General features: G+C 40.3%; 3 protein-coding genes across 5 annotated transcripts; all 3 read left to right on the forward strand.

Moving 5' to 3' along the window:
• Nucleotides 1–1314: 1314 nt before the first annotated feature.
• On the forward strand, nt 1315–5878 carry LOC114541386. Of its 3 annotated transcripts, none has more exons than XM_028561319.1 (12): nt 1315–1387; nt 1468–1557; nt 1797–1908; nt 2062–2199; nt 2393–2533; nt 3763–3843; nt 3923–4006; nt 4367–4441; nt 4662–4870; nt 4969–5128; nt 5351–5457; nt 5734–5878. In XM_028561319.1, exons 2-12 carry the CDS (start codon nt 1468–1470, stop codon nt 5764–5766), a joined length of 1230 nt encoding a protein of 409 aa, XP_028417120.1. In that variant the 5' UTR covers nt 1315–1387; the 3' UTR covers nt 5767–5878. The 3 variants fall into 3 exon arrangements, with proteins under 3 accessions (XP_028417120.1, XP_028417122.1, XP_028417121.1); XM_028561321.1 differs by having other exon boundaries at nt 3953–4006; XM_028561320.1 differs by having other exon boundaries at nt 2068–2199.
• Nucleotides 5879–12703: 6825 nt separating this feature from the next.
• On the forward strand, nt 12704–13888 carry LOC114541384. The gene has a single exon (XM_028561317.1). The coding sequence runs from the start codon at nt 12704–12706 to the stop codon at nt 13886–13888; it is 1185 nt and encodes a 394-aa protein (XP_028417118.1).
• A 1690-nt stretch (nt 13889–15578) lies between these two features.
• On the forward strand, nt 15579–16862 carry LOC114541385. Its single transcript, XM_028561318.1, has one exon. It carries the CDS (start codon nt 15579–15581, stop codon nt 16860–16862), a length of 1284 nt encoding a protein of 427 aa, XP_028417119.1.
• The last annotated feature ends 6582 nt before the right edge of the window (nt 16863–23444 follow it).

A 23444-nucleotide genomic window follows, 5' to 3' on the forward strand; every position in this document is an offset into this window, starting at 1 on the left:
TGAATGTTGATGGTCTTCCATTATTTAAGAGTTCAAGGAAGTGTTTATGGCCAGTATTATGTGCCATTGTAAATATCACACCTGTAGTTGTTTTCCCAGTGGTTTTAACCTGTGGTAATTCCAAACCAGTTGATTTGGATTTTTTGGATGACCTAATTAGAGATTTGAATAATCTTCTACAGAATGGGCTCCAAGACGGTGAAACTGTTCTTTCAGTTTGTTTAAGATGTGTAGTTTGTGATGCTCCCGCTAGAGCCCTTGCACAAAGTTGTGTTCTGGCTATTTTGGGTGTGATAAATGTGCACAGAAGGGCATATGGGTTGGTCGTGTTGTGTACTCTCTGATTAGAAATGTTGAGTTGCGGACAGATCTTTCTTTTAGAGAACAAGTGCATGAAGGGCATCATAATGGTGTTAGTCCCTTCAGTAAATTGCCAGTTGATATGATTAAGAAATTTCCGATGGACTACATGCATCAATTGTGTCTGGGCGTCATGAAGAAATTGCTTCTGCTATGGGTTACGAGGAAAGCGAGAAGTTAAGATATCGGCTGGCCAGGCGGAGTCTATCAGTACTAAATTGATAGAGGTCAAGTCTTCCATACCCAGCACATTTGCTCGTAAGCCACAGAGCTTAGCAGAAATTGATCGGTGGAAGGCCACTGAGTTTCGGCAATTTCTTTTGTATACTGGAAAAATTGTTCTATCCGGTATCCTAAGACCAGATTTATATGAGCACTTCTTATCTCTTAGCGTTGCTAGCTGCATTTTGGTGTGCCCTATGTTAGCTAAGTCTTACAGGGAATATGCGAAGCAACTCATGGAATACTTTGTTGAGCAAGGCAAATGTTTGTATGGTGATGAGTTTTTGGTGTATAATGTGCATAGTATGGTTCATTTGGCAGATGTGGTTGAAGAGTTTGAAAGTTTAGACGCGTGTAGTTCTTTCCCATTTGAAAACTACATGCAAAAGTTGAAACGTCTTGTGCGATCAGGGAAGAGTCCAATTGCACAGATTGCAAAACGCATGAGTGAACACTCTGGTTCCATTGAACTTGTAGATGAGGATGCAGTCAGTGTAAAAAATCCAGATAATGTTTTTATTTTGTCTGAATCATCATGTTGTGAAGTAGTAGATAAGACTGGCAATCATGATCACAATGGGGATGAATTATTTCAATGCCGAGTTTATAGCAAAACTGAATCCATCTTCATGACTCCATGTGATTCCCGCCTCATTGGTGCTTACAAGGCTGACCAACGCTGGACAAATATGAGACTACTGCCCTCCAAAGATCTCAAGAGAAAAGCCATAAAAATTAATCTTGGCCCTGACAAAATTATATTCATGGCTATATTGCAAAATACTAACAGCACTCTGCACTGAAGGTACTGGTTTTAATTATAATTCTGCACCTCTAAAATCCCCAAAAATTATGCAATTTGTTTAATTATTGTTTCTGTTATAGATGGCAAACAACATATATGCTGTCGTTGAATTTATAGAGGAACAATTAGTGGAAATTGTTGCAACATGTTGGATTGAGACAATTGATTGTGTAAGTAGTTAGAATTTGTTGAATTTTGTTCACTTGCAGAATAGTTCTTGGGTGTTACCCAGTTTCTTTTTTCTAAATTGTGATAATTGCTGGCTAGATTTGGTTGTGAAAACAGGGTACATGTATCATGCCAAATTTTTGACATTGCTAACACCCTAAATAGACCATTCCATGATGATCTTATGTTGCTAAATACTCTAGTTTAACAGCATTTTTGTTTACAAAACTTGTCATTCTAGGAATTATACTGCTACTGGCCACGAAATAATGCATCTCATAAATTAAGGAAGCTGGAGATTCCAGACAAAGAAACTTGGATTGCTTATAAAGTCAGAGTTTTCTCATATACAGGTTTGTTTTTAATAGCTTTGAAAATTGTGTTGGGAGCTTTTTGAAGGTTCCAACCGTTACAGTAATGGCACTTTTTAACACTTTATCTGGACACCTGCCCTGACAAGTAAATTGCCAATTAGAGTTTTATATGCCATGTTTTATTATTATTAGATTCAGTAGCAAAAGCACAAAAGATTTTGAAAAGGGCTGAAGAAACATCAAATGTTGAATCCGATTCAGATTCTGGCCATGCAAGAAAAAGAAGGCGCACAAAAGCCAGTTTATTTGAATATTCAGAAGGCAGTGATTGTAAGTTCTTTGGTATTGCTGAACAGGTTACTGTAGTTGAAATGTTGAGGGCATTAGGTTTATATTTCTTACATAGTAAGGATGGGACTTTCGCCCTGAGAAAAAGTGTTCTCAATCATGACCAGGTGTGGTGTATAGCACTTATATTGTTCTGCAACTGAGGTTATAGTTGTTTCTCTCATTTACATTTTAGCGGATGAAGATATCTTAAAAAATGGGAAAAAGAAGTCCCTTAGATCATCTTTCCCAGTTATTACACCATTGCTCCCTGTTGCACCGAGCTTTTCATCAAATCCATCGAATGAAATGAGTCTGCCCATGGCTCAGAGAAAGGGTTTGTCAACCTTCGATGTGAGAAATAGCCTGGGTCATCATGATGTTCTTCAAGATGGTTCAGTTGTAAATGCAGTCAATCAGGGGCCGGTTGTTCGAAAGGTGGATAAGTCGCTATCCAACGGATAAGTCGCTATCCAACGGATAAGTTTTATCCAGCGTGTGATTTGCGTTGCACGAAGCTTGGATAACTTTTTCCAGCGGATAAAAATCGCTATCTACCGGATAAATTTATCCAAGGTCCGGAGGTGGTTTAAATCCACTATCCAGTGGATAAATTCAAAGATACAAGGTAACAGTGTAAACATTTATATAAAATAGGACAAAAATGCCATATTCCTGTTATTGTGCTTCAACAAACTAATACACATCATGATTGTATTCACTATTAGAAATGTTTTCGAAGTGCAATTTGTCGCAGCAGCGTTTCACGTTGCCTTTCACATTCCGTTCCGAGCGGCGATTTTTTGGAGATCCTCGCATTTATAACAGGCGGTAAATTTACTATACGCTTCTAATCAGTTTATAAACGCGCATATGCAAAGAAAGATTCAACCTATTCCAAGGAAACTTGCTAATATATAAGTAATTTCATTCACGAACATTAAAATAGTGTTCCTAAATTTTCTATGGAACCGAAAGGCAAAGCGTTGCAAGGTCAAGGAATAAAATTGCAATGTGTTTAATTAATAAAATCACTATGATGTGAAGTGCAAAGTTCGAGCAAATCACTTGTTCAAGTCTTTTCCATTCAGTAACTATACTCGAGAATTCGTAATGATTATGAATTCAATGTTGTAAATGCTTAGCAACAACTGACGTTGTGGTACGAAATTTCAGGATAATCCTGTTTTCTTCCGGTAAATTTTAACTTATCAATTGGATAGCTATCCACTTCACTATCCACGCTTCGTGCAACGCGTTTTTATCCAATGGATAACTATCCACTGGATAGCAGATTTATCCGCTGGATAGGACTTATCCGTTGGATAAGTTATCCATCTTTCGAACAACCGGCCCCAGGTGTTCTCTTTAAATCCCAGTGGTAAGCATTGAATGTGTTTTTATGTGTAATTAAATATGACCAGTGCAAATCACATATTCTTTTGAATAATTCGCAAAATTGTCTTTCTGATGCCTGATATTTTGAAAGTAGTTAAATAAGGTCATACTTTTTAGTTAAAACGTTTTTATTGCTGTTGTATTAATTTATACTTTGTTGATATTCAGAAATTTTTAGTGCCCTGAGCAATCCTCTCACTGATGCATCTAGGACCAGTTTAAGTTCTGGTGTACAGAATGTCCATGGAAGTAAGAATGTTCCATTTGATTTTCTAGCTTTTATTGTACAGTGTATGTACGTGTATTGAGTCATTAATTCATATGCTAGGCCAGACTGAGGCTATTTTTTATCAAACAGCTGTTGGAACTCCTGAAGGCAACAGGAATTTATGTGAAAGAAACCAGCATTACAGTATGTATACTTGATTTCATTATGCTTTGCCAAAGAGAAATATTTTATGTAGTGGTAGTCTTTCTCAAACAGTTACTAAAGAAGAAATCACTATTTCAAATCTGGACATAGCTGGAAGGAATAAAAATTGTGCTCAACTTAATGTTGCATATTTCAAGCCTATACTGAACACTTTCTTGCTGCAATAACGGGTCATGTTGTGAAGCCATGACAAAATTTTAAGTACTATTTAAAACACATGTGTTTTATCACATATATAACACGAGACAAAGCTGAGTGTTTTATATGTCATAAAACATGGTCAGTGTACATATGGGTACTATATATTCTAGAACATTGCATTTCTTTCTCAATTGTCAGGTTCTGGTGCAACTACAGACTCTTTTGAAACACCAAAATCAGGCAATCGCAACTCTCTACATCAGGATCACGACAGTAAGTTGGCGTGGTTTCTTTAGAGTCCATGAGATCTTGTCTGATTTTTTGTTTTGAGGATATGTTGTTTCAATTATATGCACGTAATGTAATAATTTAATATTATGTGCATGTATGTTTTCTGGTGTGGCCAGTCATTTCCCAATATCAAGAAAGCTGGTCATCCATTCCTAACAAAGTTACATAATTAATAGTATAAATACATTTAAAATGTCATTAGGCTTTCAAAGATCTGTTCTGACGAAGCTTGATATAATGCTTGAAAAACAAGAAGAAGCATTATCAATTTTGCGGGTAGTACTTGGTGCCACAAGAGGTGTTAGTGGAAATGAAATGCTTGAGGATATTATTCCCAATCCTCTGGACTCAGTTGAGGAATTGGAAAACCTTAATGATCGACTTGCAGATGAAGATGCTAGGAAAAAAATGGTAATGAGCATACTGCAGACACCCTGGTTTGCCATTTGTTCTGCCACGTATTGCTTTTGTTCACGATAAATTAATTAATATAAATATTTTACTTGTAGTTACAATTCTTCCTTGCTCTGTGTGGGCATAACCATGGTTTTAGCACAAGAAGAATCCTGGCTAAGGTCGGAACAAACAAGCTGTGGTCATTATATAGTCTGAAGAGGAGAAAAGCAAAGCGGGCATTTAAAGAACTTGCTGTCTCGAAAATTGTTATCAGTAAGTATAGCATAGTATATTTGTACATTATTGTTTGGCCCATGATATTTGTGCCAGGCTTTACCAGGAAATAATGAATTATAATGTATTCTGTTTGGTGATGAATGTACCCATGTACTGTACAGGTGCTTTAGTGCTAATCCACCTTTCGAACAACTGGCTCATTGCTATTAACCCTTTCTGATAACTAGCTATAATTGTTCTATTTTTGTTCAATTATAGAGGCCTGTCTACGTGTTCACAAAGGTGTAAGTGAAATAGACATCGAGGAACAAATTGCAGAGTATTTGAAGCATGATCCACAGAAATCCGGTGGCTCTAGATACAAGGTAACTATAACTCACCTATATAATTGCTAGAGTACGAGGCTCGCATTGCAGCAATGCGGACCTCTTCACAATCTTTGTCACAATCGAATTTTCAAACTCTAAAACTAGCCACTAGTAAAGTGCAAACTACATATACAGGAGACGCGCGTCTTACGGTCCGTATATGAAAATTATCTTATATAGACTCTAATTAATGTTTGACATATAACCATAAATTTGATGGGCTTATATATGTACAACATATACCTAACATTTATTGCGTTTTTTTCTTTGCAGGATCGTAGGAACCAGGAGCAAGGAAGTGCATAACTTATTTTATGGTGTACATTTTATCTAAGGCCTATCTACACGATGCGATTATAGTGGTATGCGATTCTTATCCAGACGTATGAAAACGATTGCTGATGCCAGTCTTTCTGTTCCTCAGTTTATTAAAACGAAATTTGAAATTTGACATCTTTACACACGTATTTACTCGAATACATACGCCGGTATATGAATCGCATATACGACTAATCGCATCATGTAGATAGGCCTTTTGGCATGATATACATATATATAATACAGAATATTGTAAATGGTTTGATTCGTATTAATTTTATACATGTATACACAGTTAAGTTTTATTTAAATAAATTGCATTCTATCCTGTACATCATGTTGTATTGTTGACCAATAATTTAAGCAAGATAAAAATTTATAACATGCATATATTGCATGAAATTTGATAGTTCAAGGACTTGTCTGAAAAATGCCTTTCAAACTAATGAGGACGTTTCATACCAACAGTTAAGTGAACGTTCACTGTACGTTGTTGGAACGTTCCAGAAACGTACTATGAACGTTGTATAAATGTCCAAACGTCGACCGAAGGTTGTACGAACGTAAAACTGGTACGTCAATCCCGACGTGTTTAATCCGTTCGTGGGAGTTCACAAAAGTACGTTCCAACGACGTTAATTAGTTAACCTGCACCGTAGAACGAGAACGAACGAGTAGCCTCATTAACTGAACGAGAGTACGGTTCACAATCGTTCAAATAGATGGTTTCTATTGGCTAAAACAAGTTTATTATCATATTTGTTTGTAAACTTTAAGCCGTAGCATGCATATTTTGGTGAGGTAATTTTGTGTTGTGATATCGTGTATATTATACGGTTAAAACAGGGGGCATGCAACAAGATGACGATGATCGATGAACGGTAATGGTAACATCCCAAACTGAGGAATAACTAAGTTGAATAATATTATACATAGAACCCTGAGTATTTTACCGAAGTCGTCAATTCGTAAACTCAATTGAATTTTATAGTTAATCAAGGTCGTGTTAAGTAGCCTCAATGCAATTATTACAACAATTCTTAAGCATTTCTTCATGTGTTTTAAGACATTTGCATATACGTGTATTTATATGCAATTCCAGGTGGATTTGCAATTGTTCAAACTACGAATGAGCTGTTTGAAAAAGCATGGCAGACGACGTAGAGGTTTTAAACATCGTGCTATTAAATTTGCACAACGCCGTTCAGGCAATATATTCAATGTATACTACCGGTGATAAATGCCGCAATGGAAGAGCAGACAAGCGAGATCGAAGCGACTGACGACAATAATTTAACTATCGTAATATGTATAGCAGTTACTGCTGATTTGCATTTAAGTTTATTGTGGCTATGGAACTTATTATGCTCCTGGGATTTGAATATACGTTTTAACTGGCATGTTATGGAAATTACAATAATATCACAAAGTCGAGTTAAACTTAACGCTAAATAGTTTCTATCACATGAAATTCCTTTCTGTTATGATCACCTATTAGGCTCAAATAAAAAATGTGATGAAATTACAATTCTTTAGGCGTTTTCATGCAGTTACAAGATGTGAGATTTTTACGTGCGCATGCATGTGTATTGCATATCCCCAAATATATATCTAATGGTAATACATGTCTGTGTGTATCTTCTTTACGGCCTTAAGTTAAGACTATCTTCTACCATCCTTGATTGAATTAGCCGAAATGTAGTTTTTCTATCAGCACAACGACAGAAAAAATATACAAGCATTACAATACGGTTGAAAACATGTTTAGTACAAGCAAGCGACTTTTTGTCGCTCATTCGTTCGTCGCTTTCGTCCATTCGTACATGTTTAAATATGCAAACCAATCAGCTTTTCGTAATTTCAATGAAAACATTAGCATACTTGCATATTCGTTCGTTCTCGTTTTACGGTGCAGGTTAACTATTACAACGTAGTGTGTACGTTCGGCAAACGTTCGTACAACGTTGCTACAACGTAATTGTGTTAGCTGGGTAATGGCTTCCCTTCTAGTTCAAATAACATGAATTTTAGATATCCTTTAGATATCTTTGCAATCGTAAGCGTAGGTCATGTCATTTTCAAATGTACATGTTACAAGTGCAATGGGGAACATTGTTGCAGAGTTATTTCGTTTAAAGAATCTGTGATGGATTGCAACGTTATTGAAATGGGTTCTGTTTTGCCTTCCCTATTCTTGCAAATAACTTAAATTTTAATCTTTCACATATCTAAACAATCATTTCTCTAATTTTAATTATTTTTGCACTCTATTTATTATGTTGTTTCGCAGATTTATTGGGTAAATAATTGGAAAGGATTGTCAATTTGCAATTGATGGAAGTGTGTATCACGCATGCGTGCATGTATTCTGATAAACAATGCTTTTTGTAATTGTTGCAAAAGGTTTGCCTTCTTCAAGATAAGGAAAAATTTGTTATATTTTTATGCTTATAAAATTGATATCATTGTATATGCATCGTTTAAAACTTTCTGATAAACATTGTGAAGTCCCACATAATAATATTAATGATTTATTCAATAACATCTCCCTCATAGAAGGCTCTTCATCTATTGAAGACTACTCTAAATTACATAAATTTTATGATAATACTCCTCATTACTAAATTACATAAACATCTAACTATAAATACTTATTATAAAACTATCGATAATAACTATAACTGTTCGCCGCAACGTTCTCTTAGAATCGCCTTGGTAAGGGAATGGAAACGCCTAAAATCGTCACAAGATCTTACTGTAGATGGTAATGCATTAAAAAGTGCAGATGCGTTATCTTGGAAGGTGTTTGATTCCATTGGCCTGACTAAGGTTATCGATCCTGATGAGCGTAACGTCCTTGTATGCGAGACAGTTTCGAGATAGATATTCCGGCCAGTCATTACTATGTAATGCTTTGTGGGCGGCTTTAAGCAAATGCCATTCTCTACGCTCCCTCATTGGTAACCAGCCCATTTTAAGGATGTCACAATTCTTGTTAACATACCTTCCAAAAACAAAACTTGCCGCGGAGAATTGGATACGTTGAAGTCGTTTAAGCAGGTTTTTAGTTACTGGGTAAAACACAATATCACTAAAATCTAGTCGAGATAAAGTTAAGGCTTCAACTAAATGTTTTCTGAAACTAAAAGATGTAAAATTTTTATTTTTTTTAAGTACATTAAGTGCCTTGTGTACAAGTCTGTAACATATAAGCGTAAATGCTTTTTGCAATTTACGAACTGAATTTTTCTATCTGAAGAAATATATTCATTGTTCTCTTTTTATTTAAGGTTAGTGGTATTCACAATGTTAAACAATTATTATTATAACTGGACGAATTAACAACTGGACGAATTTGTTATCTTGTTTTCATAACAACTGAATGAATTTCTTACTTTTTTTTGCAGTATGTCAAAGTTTTGGAAGAAGTTTCCTGCTAAAGGTGCTGTTTTTTTTACCTGAATCAGCTTCCAAAAAACTTCTTGAGGCCGTACGGGAAGCAAGAGGAGCCACCAACCAAAGAAACAGTTTATAAAAGAATAAAACCTGAGTCATGCGAGTGGCTCATACGCCAAAAGATTGCGACATCGGAAATGGCAGATACGATCGACAAAAGCCTTGAGACGCTTGAAGCAGCAACTGGTGGCCCCTTACTACGGGCATCATCTTTCCTTTGCTTTAAAAGCGCGTTCGAGGGAATTCAAGAACACCTTTCCGCACTTAACAGCAAGCAGCCAGGCGATACATCACCGCAAACTGTAAAAGAAATGTTAAAATTCTTATGCGACGACAACCTCCATGATACAATTAACGAGGCATTCAAAATAGGGTCAGCCCTATTCTCGCTGGCAACGCATACAGAAAGCTTTGCTGAAGCATTCTCTCCTGTCGACCCAACACAACACGAGAAACTGTTCAAAAAAAAAAAATCAATGACCAGCCTTAAGCGAATGTTGAATTCCTATTATGCTGAACCTACCGCTGTACCAGAAACGAAAACATCCAGTACCAGGAAACGTTTGTTCGCCGAGATCGACTCAAAGTTCATTCAAAGTGCAGCACAACTTAGGCAATGTGTGCTGCACTTTGAATTGGCACTTTGTCGAACTTGTTCGGGAGACCTCGAGTTGTTTCCCTGTTAGTGCGGGTTGACTTGGCACTTTGTCGAACATGTTCGGGAGCACGTTGGTCATATACGGCAAATTTTCTCCCAGTAAAGAGGGCTCAGTTTTCCAGCAGTCTTCGCATGAAAAATTAGAAGCTTTTCGTTTTACGCCTTGCTCTCAATTTTGTGTAAGTTGTCCGCTGACAATATGAGCCTGCACGAGTGGGAGAAACTTAGCTAAGTTGGACCTGCGTGGAGACCTCGAATTGTTCCCCTGTTAGTGCGGGTTGAATTGGCACTTTGTCGAACATGTTCGTGAGACCTCGAGTTGTTCCCCTCTTAGTGCAGGTTGACTAGGCACTTTGTCGAACATGTTCGGGAGACCTCGAGTTGTTCCCCTCTTAGTGCGGGTTGACTTGGCACTTTGTCCAACATGTTCGGGAGACCTCGAGTTGTTCCCCTCTTAGTGCGGGTTGAATTAGCACTTTGTCGAACATGTTCCGGAGACCTCGAGTTGTTCCCCTCTTAGTGCGGGTTGACTTGGCACTTTGTCAAACATGTTCGGGAGACCTCGAGTTGTTCCTCTCTTAGTGCGGGTTGACTTGGCATTTTGTCGAACATGTTCGGGAGACCTCGAGTTGTTCCCCTCTTAGTGCGGGTTGAATTGGCACTTTGTCGAACATGTTCGGGAGACCTTGAGTTGTTCCCCTCTTAGTGCGGGTTGAATTGGCACTTTGTCGAATATGTTCGGGAGACCTCGAGTTGTTCCCCTCTTAGTGCGGGTTGAATTGGCACTTTGTCGAACATGTTCGGGAGACCTCGAGTTGTTCCCCTCTTAGTGCGGGTTGAATTGGCACTTTGTCGAACATGTTCGTGAGACCTCGAGTTGTTCTCCTCTTAGTGCAGGTTGAATTGGCACTTTGTCGAACATGTTTGAGAGATCTCGAGTTGTTTCTCTTGTTAGTTTTAAAACGTAAGCATGGTGACAGGCACCATCAATCAACGTAATTAGAAGTTATCTTTATTGTAACTGTCAATCAGGGCATGTCAATCTAGTTGCGACTACGTTTATGGGTGCATGCTTTAGGCAGTCAGTTGTTTAGTTGCGTGACCGAAAGAGGGTTAATTCAACGTCAGTCTACTTTATCGAAAGTTAAATTTCTTCGTCGCGAACGTTCTTCACATCGTCTAAAGTCGTGCTACCCAATCTACGTACTCGCGGTGGTTTGGAGTTTCAACATTACGGTTCGCGTGTAAACCAAAGTGAGTACACGTTAACATTTCCTTTTGTACACGAACAGCAGTTGTAGTTAATTTATCTATTGGTATATAGCTAGACGATGCGCGCTATGTATTAGAGCATGGCCTACAATAGTAATTTCTTATTTCTTTATGATTATGTTGTTCTTATGTCTTTATGATTATATTTTCTAATGATCGCGTGTTGCATGACATAGTCACGCGAACAGGGTTGTGGTAGTTAAAGTATGTCATTATGTATTGTGTTATATAGTTCGAACCTGCTTACTTTTGGTTTCGATTCAACTTATTCGGGAACACTATGGGTTATATTAAAGTATTTTATATTACAAACTGTCTGTGTTCATCTGCGTCTAATTCTGTTGAGTTCGAAATATCTGCGCACCAATCAATCCTAAATGTTATCTCGCTGGGTTTTGCCTATCTGTTTGTAAGGGCTCCCGGTCCGTTCTACCAGTGGGACTACATTTAAGTTCGAATTTGTTACACGGTTAAAGAATTCAAAGAATTTGAAGAATTTGTTCTCTCGGTTCGTGCTTGGGGCACGGTCCAGTAATGCGAAGAGTTTCCTGTTGACATTCCCGTCTGTCATAACCTACAAAACGTACTGAATCAATTAAACGCTTAATGGATTTAGAACATAAGGATGAATTAAAAAGGGCAGGAAGCACAGCAAAGGGGAATGTAACGAGAAAGGCTAATAAGCTTAACGAATTGCTGTCAACGTGTGATAATTTAGACAATGTTAAAGAGAATGTTTACCGCATTCCATGTGAATGTGGTTTGGTTTACATTGGAGAGACCGGTAGAAATCTCTCAATACGTCTTAAAGAACATAAGACGAACTGCGAGAAAGGTAAACTGGATAAGTCTGCAGTAGCTCACCATGCATGGACTTATGATCATCGCATTAAATGGAACGATGCTACCATTTTAGCAAACGATAAGTTTACTGTCTCTCGTAAAATGAGAGAATCTATTGAAATTTATAAACATCAAACTATCGTCCAAGAGGGAAAGCCACTTAATAGTACGTGGCGTGCTCTTTTCGGTGTCTCTTAGTCAAATACTTGTCTAGGGCGCGCGCATTAGTTAGAACTTAATTAAATGAAACCGTTTAATTAATAGCGCGAGCAAACTAATCACGACTAACATGATATTTAAGTGACGCGCAAACGTGTATTCAAGTAATTGCACTGATGAAGGTCCGGGTTAACGGACCGAAAGCTTTGCAGTATTTAATACTTACGTGGTGTACCTACAAGTTATTATAATTAATTAAATGTTAAAGAAGTTGCTAATGAACTAGATGACGTCTCGAAACAATTCCAAAGTGCGCACGAAGTCTATCACAGTTTACTTGAGGAAGAGGAATTGATAAAGGATTCTATCGTGTATTTCAGTTCGGTCAACGAACTAGTTTCAGAACTTAAAATCAAAATTCAATCGTGGCTTCAACAGCAAACCGGGCCTTCTCATGGAGACCAAAATCAAATCTAACCGGAAGATTCAGTTAGCACTGTCGGATAACATAAGTCTTCCCAATCAAAATCCAGCTCTATGAGGAGTACATCTAGCTATAAAGCAAAGGCGGCAGCAAGGCAAGCAGCGTTGGAAGCAGGAGCAATCTCGCTACAGAAATTGCACGACCTGGAACTCGAAGAGTTAAAAATTAAACAAAAAAGAAGTCAAGTGGAACTTCAAGGGGAAATATCTGCAGCCGCGGCGGAAAAAACAACTTTCGAAGGATTCGAAGAAGTAGAAGAGACCCTTTCGAGCAAAGAAGGGATCATAACTGATTCTGCCCTTCCCAAAACAAGAAATTCGACTAACGGTAGCCAACATGCAAATCCAGTTCTGCAGCAGCGGCCCAAGCTGCGGCCAACACAGCCAACGGAGGTTACACGAGAAAGTCATTCACTGAATCCAACTTCACCTGCTTGGTTTCCAGACCACGCACCTGAGGCTTCTCAACCTGGCAACTACCCTCTCGCCAACCCACTACAACACCTGATGGAGACCCAGGATCGTCAAAACGTCGCCCTTCAGCAGATAGTACAACAGCAACAACAAAGCGTCATGGCACTCACGTTACCTCAGCCCACGATAAAGCCGTTCAAAGGAGATCACATCGAATATTGCGATTTTGTTCGAAGCTTCGAGCATCGAGTTGAGGAGAAAACACCAAGTTCCAGCGCCCGTTTGTATTATCTTATCCAGTATACATCAGGACCTGTGCAAGACCTCATGAGAAGTTGCCTGTCGATGAATCCTGAGCGAGGTTACGTTGAAGCAAGAAGGTTACTAAAGGAAAGATACAGACAGAAGTATAGAGTTGCTGCAGCGCACATCGAAACCCTAACAGAGGGACCTGCGATCAAGTCCGAAGACGGTAACGCACTAATGCAATTTTCAATTCAACTTACCAGCTGCACGAATACACTAAAAGAAATCGGTTCGCTTGAAAAGTTGAATCATCCCGAGAATCTGAAAAGAATCATCAATCAGCTTCCGTTTGGCATAAGATTAAAATGGCGTGATACGGTTGATCGAATTGTAGAGAAGGATGGAAGAGATGTGACGATTGAAGACGTGACGGAATTCGTGACCGCCAAGGCTAGAGCGGCTACCCACCCGATATTTGGAAAAATTACGAGCGACCCTAAAGGAAAACTAGAAGAACACAAAGGGAAGCGACAATACGGAGCCAGAGCGAGTAGATTTGGGACACAAGGAAAGGAATAAAAAATGAGCAAGAATGTGTGTCCGTGTAACGCAAACCATTGGTTGTCGCGTTGCGATAAATTCCGGAAACTGTCGCTAGAAGAAAGGAAGAAGTACGTGAGAGACAAGGGACTTTGCTTGAATTGTCTAACCAGTGGTCACTTCGTTCGTTCATGTGCTAAGCAAAGTTTCTGCAAGGTCGATGGCTGTACAGGGAAACACTCTACCTTTCTACACCCAAAGTCTACCCAAAACGATAAAGAGGACTATAAGAGAACAAACCCTCAAGCAGAGCAAACGAAGGACGAAGAATGTAAGGATCCATCAACTCAAGCACGCAACGTCAACGGTTATGTAAGGTGCCAACCCCACTCTAACCAATCAAAAGGTCCATCGGTGACGTGTCTCGATATCGTTCCGGTAAAGGTGAAGGCGAAGGAAGGATCTGTGGAAGTCGAAACCTATGCATTTTTAGACTCTGGGTTGAATATCTCGTTCTGCACAAGGATCTTTTATGGCAACTAAGGCGCGAGGGGAAGAGAACCAATCTCACATTGACAACGATACTGGGAAAAGGCACTCCAATCGCATGTTCCGTGGTCGAGCTGGAAGTCTTCGACCTGAAAAATCAACATCATGTCAGGTTGCCGAAAGTTTATTCAACGCCGAGCCTACCTGTCCGCTCGGAATGTATCGGGAAACAAGAGGACGTAGAGCGCTGGTCACACCTACAGGGTATCTCTTTACCGCATATTGATGCTGAGATTGGTCTTCTGATTGGCAGTGACGTTCCAGAGATACTGCAACCTCTCGAAGTACGAACAAGTGAGAACGGTGGACCCTTTGCCACAAGAACCTTGCTAGGTTGTGTTCTAAACGGACCGCTAGGGCGAGAAGGTAGCAGCCCCCCTATGGTGAATGGCATCCAAGCAGATCAAGATCTCAATCAACGGTTTGAAGAGTATTGTAACATGGAATTTAATGATGTTACCCACGAAATGAAACCGACCATGTCTCAGAACGACAAGAGAGCACTGAAGCTGATGGAACAATCAGCTAAACTGGTGAACGGCCACTACGAAATTGGATTGCCATGGAAAACATACCCACCACCACTTTCAAACAACCGATCGCAAGCAGAACAACACCTTCGCTCGCTGAAGAAACGACTTCAGCACGATCAATCCTTGAGAAGTATAAAAGGTTCATGGACGACCTGTTTTCTAAAGATTACGCCAGAAAGGTGTCTAGTCAAGAAACCGGACCTCTGGAAACCCAATGGTATCTGCCTCACCATCCAGTGTTTCACCCACAGATGCCTGACAAGGTTCGAGTAGTGTTCGACTGTTTGGCAAAACATCGCGACACTTCACTAAACGATCAGTTGCTACAGGGGCCGGATCTCACCAACAGTCTTGTCGGCGTGCTGACTAGGTTCAGAGAGGAACCCGTTGCAATGATCGCAGATGTCGAGGCTATGGCCCGTATTCAAAAAGCTCACTCACACTCACACTCATTGAGTGTGACATATAAATTTTGTTAATGCTGATCAATGAGAAAGTTTTCTCTCAATAGATGAAAAGATATAAGGTAAATCACTGAAAATCAAGCCCCTGTTCGGCTGAAAATACCGCCATTGAAACGTTATGGGCAGATTAAGATCTCCCACTCAATGAGTTTGAGTGTGAGTGAGCTTTTTGAATACGGGCCTATGTTTTACCAGGTGCGCGTCCCTTCGTCAGATTGTGATGCTTTGAGGTTTCTGTGGTGGCCTGCTGGCGACCTTTCTAAAGAGGCGGAGGAATATGAAATGAGAGTCCATCTTTTTGGCGGCGCATCATCTCCGAGCTGCGCCAACTTTGCGCTCAAGAAAACTGCGAAAGATAACGAGACAAGTTTCAACGCTGAGGTAATCGAAACGGTAGAAAAGAACTTTTACGTTGATGATTGCCTGAAGTCAGTCAGGGAAGAAGAAGAGGCAGTCAATCTTGCAAAAAAGCTACGCGAGTTGCTTGCGCGAGGTGGATTCAAGCTCACAAAATGGCTCTCCAATTCAAGAAAGGTGGTCGAATCCTTACCTGAATCAGAACGAGCTTCAGTAGTCAAAAATCTCGACTTCGATTGCTGGTCCATGGAAAGAGCGCTCGGTGTCCAATGGAATATAACATCGGACAAATTTGGTTTTACGATCGTCATCAAAGACCGGCCTGCCACGAGAAGAGGTATCTTGTCGATCGTTGGTTCAGTTTACGATCCTTTGGGGTTCGCTGTTCCGTTTATCCTGCAAGCCAAACTCATTCTTCAAGATTTATGTCGAGAGAAATTGGGTTGGGACGACAAAATCTCGGATGTATACATGAAACGATGGCAAGCCTGGTTAGAAGATTTACCTAAGCTGGAACAACTTGCTGTCGATCGCTGTTTCAAGCCTGCTGAATTAGGCGAAATCAGTGACACCCAACTTCACCATTTTGCGGACGCTTCGCAGCATGGGTATGGAGCCGTTACATACCTTAAAGTCAAGGACAAGGATGGACAGGTTAAACGTTCGTTTGTGATGGGAAAATCAAGACTTGCACCAATCAAGCCAGTTACTATTCCCCGTATGGAATTGTCGGCAGCAGTCGTAGCAACCAAGCTGGACCAGATAACGTGCCAAGAACTTAGTTTTCCCATCGATGAATCGTTCTTCTGGACGGATAGTACCTGCGTATTGCGGTATATCGAAAACCAAGACAAAAGATTTCAAACCTTCGTGGCAAACCGGGTCGCCGCTATTCACAATGCATCATCTCCCGCTCAATGGAGTTATATTAATACCGAGCTGAACCTAGCCGACGATGCTTCAAGGGGAGTGCCAGTCGAGTCTCTCCATCGTTGGATTGAAGAACCAGAGTTTCTGAGGAAGTCGAAAGAATTTTGGCCGAAACGACCAGGCGAAATGGCCATGCCCGTCGACGACGCCGATCCCGAGATCAAAGGGCCTATCGTGTGAGCGAGCTATTGTTCTCACGCGAGTAATCCGGTAGCGAGAATAATCGACCGCTATTCATCATGGGATCGCCTGAGGAGGATCATGGCGTGGTTGTTAAGGTACAAAGCGAAGCTTCTACGTGTAAGCAAGAGACGAAAGACTGAAGAATCTTTCGCAATCGAGTTCAGTAATAAAATCGTTCCTATTGATGTCCAAGAGATCCAAAACGCAGAAGACGTAATCCTGAAACATATACAGGGCGAATCCTTCAAAGAGGAACACCAGCTATTTGAAAAAGAGGAGCAGCAGCAAAGTCACCAGGGACGTGCAAAAATAAAGCAGTAAAACGGTCAAGCAAGATTTTGAACCTCGATCCGCTCCTCAGCAAAGGTCTACTCCGTGTTGGCGGCCGCCTGAGGCGAGCACCGATTAATCATGATGCAAAACATCCCGTCATTCTGCCCAAGCACCACCACGTCGTTGCACTTATAGTGAAGCACCACCATCACCTGTCTGGGCACTCTGGTTTAGAGTACACCTTGTCGCTGATACGACAAAGATACTGGATCATCAACGGGAGGCGAACCGTAAAAACGATCCTTAATCAATGCGTCAGTTGTAAGAAACGACAAGCACCAACCACTCGACAGAAAATGGCTGATCTTTCCGATCGGACGACGCCATCGAAGCCGCCGTTTACATGTACTGGAATCGACTGCTTTGGGCCGTTTAAAGTGAGACGTGGCCGCACTACAGTGAAACGCTACGGGGTGCTCTTCATGTGCTTGAGTATCCGTGCGATCCATATTGAAGTTGCGAGTTCCCTGGAAACTAATAATAGTAATAAAAATAATAATAAACAGGGTCATTTATAAACGCCCTGCGTCGGTTTATCGCAAGACGAGGTCAGCCTGAGGTTATTCGTTCCGATAACGGCGGAAACTTTGTCAAAGGGGAAAAGGAGCTACGTGAAGCTGTGAAGGAATGGAATCAGTCACAAATCCACGACTTCCTCCTGCAGAGAAATATCAAGTGGTTATTCAATCCGCCGACAGGTTCCCATCATGGTGGCGTATGGGAGCGGTGCATTCGAACTACGCGAAAGGTGATCCAGGGGATCATCAAAGAACAGGTGTTAGACGACGAAGGCATTAAAACCTTAATGTGCGAAGTCGAGGCAATCGTGAATGGACGACCTATTACCAAGCTCTCCGACGACCCACGAGATATGGAGCCCCTGACCCCGAACCACCTGTTGCTTCTGAGAGGTGGACCCACCGTTCCACCCGCGTCTCTCTCCAACCAAGACATCTATGGTCGGCGATGGCGCTAAATCCAATATCTAGCGGACATGTTCTGGCGTCGTTGGACGAAGGAATGTCTCCCATCTTTGCAAAAACGACAGAAATGGAATAAAGAGGAAAGAAACTTTAAGAAGAACGACATCGTGCTAGTTCTGGACGACAAAACCCCCCGAAATTCCTGGCCCATGGGAAGAGTTTTGGAAGTTTACCCTAACCGAAACGATGGGCGTACGCTCTGTAAGGTTGACCAAGACATCCGAGCTGACAAGACCAGGCACAAAGATTGTACTCCTGGAGGAAGCGGACATCGCCAAAAACGATAAGTAGACGAGTGCATAAACAATATTATCGCCTAGCTGCAGAACCTTAATTTACATTTGTTTGTTTGAATATCTTAGTTCGTTTCAAAACTTTATTGCTATGTAGTAAAGGCTACTCTTGGTACCGCCTTTAGGGGCCGGAATGTTAGTTTTAAAACGTAAGCATGGTGACAGGCACCATCAATCAACGTAATTAGAAGTTATCTTTATTGTAACTGTCAATCAGGGCATGTCAATCTAGTTGCGACTACGTTTATGGGTGCATGCTTTAGGCAGTCAGTTGTTTAGTTGTGTGACCGAAAGAGGGTCAATTCAACGTCAGTCTACTTTATCGAAAGTTAAATTTCTTCGTCGCGAACGTTCTTCACATTGTCTAAAGTCGTGCTACCCAATATACGTACTCGCGGTGGTTTGGAGTTTCAACATTACGGTGCGCGTGTAAACCAAAGTGAGTACACGTTAACATTTCCTTTTGTACACGAACAGCAGTTGTAGTTAATTTATCTATTGGTATATAGCTAGACGATGCGCTCTACGTATTAGAGCGTGGCCTACAATAGTAATTTCTTATTTCTTTATGATTATGTTGTTTTTATGTCTTTATGATTATATTTTCTAATGATCGCGTGTTGCATGACATAGTCACACGAGCAGGGTTGTGGTAGTTAAAGTATGTCATTATGTATTGTGTTATATAGTTCGAACCTGCTTACTTTTGGTTTCGATTCAACTTATTCGGGAACACTCTGGGTTATATTAAAGTATTTTATATTACAAACTGTCTGTGTTCATCTGCGTCTAATTCTTAGTCTAGGACTTGTAAAGGAGTTTGTATGCATTTCATTTAGGACAGATTATCTCAACTGTTTTAGGGTAAAATGACCATGGCGGTCAACATGGCATATGTGCCAAAATGTGAATCCGGGACGAAAGTCCTGAAAATGACCACCCAGAAACGGCATAGTTGACATAGCTCTAAATCCTGAATTATCCAAGCTACAGTCTTTCTGAATTGTTTATATGGTTCAGAATGGTTGCTTTTAGGGGTGGTCACTGGAGAGTGAAATTAGCCTAAGTTTCATATTTTACAAGAAAATGAATGTTTACTATTCCAGCCCTCGCGGACAGCATTCCGGGGGGACGAAATTCAAGCATACATTTGTTCACAACCACAATCAGTCAACCACCCGAGTAAAATTTGTCCGTTTTTGCTGTTAATATTTCTCATAACAAGATTAACAAGTCTCCGTGTTTAAATTGCATTTTCTTGCTTTCACAAAGTTAAAAAAATAAACCAGAAATGTATTCGTGAAAATAATTTTCCCCCCCCTGCAAAGTTGCCCACGAGCATTTGTTGTGGAGTTTGCGCGAGACTTTCAAATTATTTATTGAGTATGTCAATATTAAAGAGTTTATCTTTCAAAATCTGACATCTCATAAGGGAAAAATCGCTATTTTGGACAATTGGTTTCAAATTTTTTGACCTGATTGAAATGAACTGCTGGTCTAATATTCTGTTGTGTCCTTTGCCAATCCCTTCTGAACATTCTTACTGAATTTCAAGTTCAGCAAATCAATATTAAAGAATTTAGCCTAGCAAATCAATATTAAAGAATTTAACTTTCAAAATTGACACCTCATATAAGGGAAAAATTGATATTTTGGATAATTGTTTTGATTTTTTTTGAACTCAATGAAATGAATTGCTGGTGTAATATTCTGTTGTATCCTTTGTCAATCTTTTTTGAACATTCATACTGAATTTCAAGTCTAGCAAATCAATATTAAAGAATTTAGCTTTCAATGTCTGACATCTCATATAAGGGAAAAATTGCTATTTTAGACAGTGGTTTTCAAATTTTTTGAACTGATTGAAATGAACTGCTGGTCTTATGTTCTTTCGTATCCTTTGCCAATCTCTTCTGAACATTCGTACTGAATTTCAAGTTCAGGAAATCAATATTAAAAAATTTAGCTTTTAAAATCTGACATCTCATATAAGGGGAAAATTGCTTTTTTGGACAACTGGTTTCAAATTTTTTGACCTGATTGAAATGAACTGCTGGTCTAATATTTTGTTGTATATTTTGCCAATCCCTTCTGAAAATTCTTACTTAATTTTAAGTTCAGCAAATCAATATTAAAGAATTTAGCTTTCAAAATCTGACATCTCATACGTAACGAGCCAAGCTTACTTTACACACACAAACACACAACAGGTCTAAATCCAACTCTGTTATTCAATAGTTTACATTTGTTATATATACTCTCGTTTTATAGGGCGTGTACGTTTCCATTACTTATCTAAAATGCTATATTTGTATATTGATGGTTATTTTTATATTAATCTCGGAAGCACTTGCAATGGTACGTCCGCGGCAAGCTACCTTTCCTTATTCCATTAGTGTTTGTCTGTATACTATTTTTAATGTTAATCTATTAATATCTGATATTCGTTACACCATCCTCCTCCTTATGTTCTCGTCCCGAGGACATGCTTTCAATCAAATCCATATCTTAATGGCGGATTAATGTGTTGTCTAAGTCTGGCAGGTCGAGCACGAGGAACTTTGTCAATTCCGTCATGTTGGGGTGTAACATCAACCACCTTGAACTCACCCACTTCCCTACTAGGGCAAACTGGTTAGCCCTCTTGAAACGGGATAAAACTGCGTTTTAAATGGTCGTGGTGAACGACCATCACCTTCCCTTCCTTTGAAACAATTCGATAGTCTACCCCCATCCGTTTTAAGATTATATAAGGCCCCACCCATCTAGGTCCGAACCTTCCAGCCTTTCGGTCTTCTCAACATGACTGTTTCGCCCGATTCGAAAGGCCGCCAGGTATTTGTCGGTTGATTTAGCCTTGCCTGTTTTTTCGATGCTTTTGATAAATGTTCCTCTGCTATGCGTCTAATATCATGAAATGCTGACCTAACGGATTGTAAATATTTGCTCTGGGTGGACAGTGTTGTTAGCGGCATGCCTAATTCCAATTCAACTGGCAGCCTAGGTAATTGGCCAAAAACTGCCTTGTACGGAGACATGCCTAGTGTGCCATGTCTGCTAGTATTGTAAGCGAACGTGACTGAATCCAGCCACAAGTCCCAATCATCTCGCCTATTAGAAACAAATGAGGAAAGCATAACCTGAATTGTGCGGTTTTGGCGCTCTGTCTGTCTGTCACACTGAGGATGGTAGCTAGTAGTGCGCGTTTTCGTAATACCCATAAAATTACATATTTCATGCAGCAGCGTGCTCTCAAAATTTCTGCCTTGGTCTGAATGCAAGACTGCTGGGGGGCCAAACCTGGAGAAAATGCGACTGACTAGGAGTGGCGCAACTGTGCTGGTTTTTTGATCGGGTGTTGCAAACGCTTCACACCACTTGGTGAAATGATCGGCAACAACTAAAATGTGTTTGTTCCTCCGACTGGTCTCTGGCAATGGTCCCATGTAATCCATTGCCCAGAAAGTGAAAGGTTGACCGACTGAAATGTGGCCTACTGGCGGCGAATTTTTGCTATTTGGGGAGTTCTTTTTGTTACAAACGTTGCACGTTTGGATATGTTCGGAAACCGTTTGCCGAATACCAGGCCAGTAAAATTTTCTTCGGACGCGTTCCGCTGTGCGAGTGAGTGAGTAAATGTCTCCCGAGTGGCCCATCATGCAGTGTTTTCAGGATGTTTGCTTGGAGATTGGAGGGAATCAATATGACATTGTTCGGATGGTTATGCGATGCCTGTCGGTTACCAAGAGCTCTATAGAGAATGCCATCATGCAGAAAATATTGGTCATAGTGCCGAAGCCAACGCTTTAGCGCAGGGTCTTGAGCGCAACTCAAAGTTGGTTTAGGTAAATTGCGCCGTTTCATGTCTAATATAGTTGCTAAGTGGGGGTCATTGCGTTGATTGTCTCTGAGATTCATGGTTGGGTTTAATGTGATTGCATTAACTAGTTGCGTCTTTTGAGCGGAAGGGGAGGTGTCGTAACAAAGGCTATTCGGAAGTTTAACTAAAGTACCGTCTGGATTCATTATAAGTGGCTTACTGCTCTCTAACTTAACAAACGCAGTGCGTCCCCCAGGTAATTTAACACGTATTGTCAAAACAAATGTTGGTTGGTGTGCAGCCTGGCTTGAGGTGGACGCTGATAAAGTAGGTTTAAAAGGCGAGAGAGCGCATCTGCGTTACTATGAATACGACCCGCACGATGAACGACTGAAAAATTAAACTCCTGTAAATCCATAATCCACCATGCTAGACGACCTTTAGCCTCCATAGTATGCAGCCAACGTAAGGCATTATGATCAGTAATTAACTTAAAATGGCGACCTAGAAGATATACGCGAAAATGAGCTGTGCCAAAGACAACAGCTAATGCTTCTTTTTCGGTGGTTGAGTATTTCTGTTCGCGAGGTGAGAGGGTTCTTGACGCATACGCAATGACTTTTTCATTTCCTAAATCGTCAAGTTGCGATAGAACTGCGCCGACACCGTAATCAGACGCATTGGTTTGCAAGACGAATTCCCTGCCAAAGTCAGGGTAGGCCAGAATGGGAGAGCTGCATAATAATTGTTTAATCGTTGAAACGCCTGTCCGCATGCAGCACTCCAAATAAAATTCGCTGCTTTTTGCGTTAATTGTAGTAACGGCGCCGCAATAGATGAGAAACCGGGAATAAACCTACGGTAGTAACCTGCAAGTCCTAAAAAGCTGCGTACATCTTTAACGCTGCGTGGGCTGGTAATGTTGTTGACAGATTCAATTTTCGCGGGATCAGGCATGATGCCAGCTTCGGAAACTTAATGTCCTAAGAATGTGACTTTGCGCGCCGCAATTGTACATTTCTCAAGTTTTACGCGAACACCATGGGAACGCAATCTCTCTAAAACCGTCTTAAGCCGAGTGTAATGTTCACAAAAATCGCGACCAAATACGATGACATCGTCTAAGTAGTATAAGCAGATTACGTAAGAA

The sequence above is a fragment of the Dendronephthya gigantea genome, unplaced genomic scaffold (assembly GCF_004324835.1).
Source record: "Dendronephthya gigantea isolate DGI-Jeju-01 unplaced genomic scaffold, DenGig_1.0 000287F, whole genome shotgun sequence".
Lineage (NCBI taxonomy): Eukaryota > Metazoa > Cnidaria > Anthozoa > Malacalcyonacea > Nephtheidae > Dendronephthya > Dendronephthya gigantea.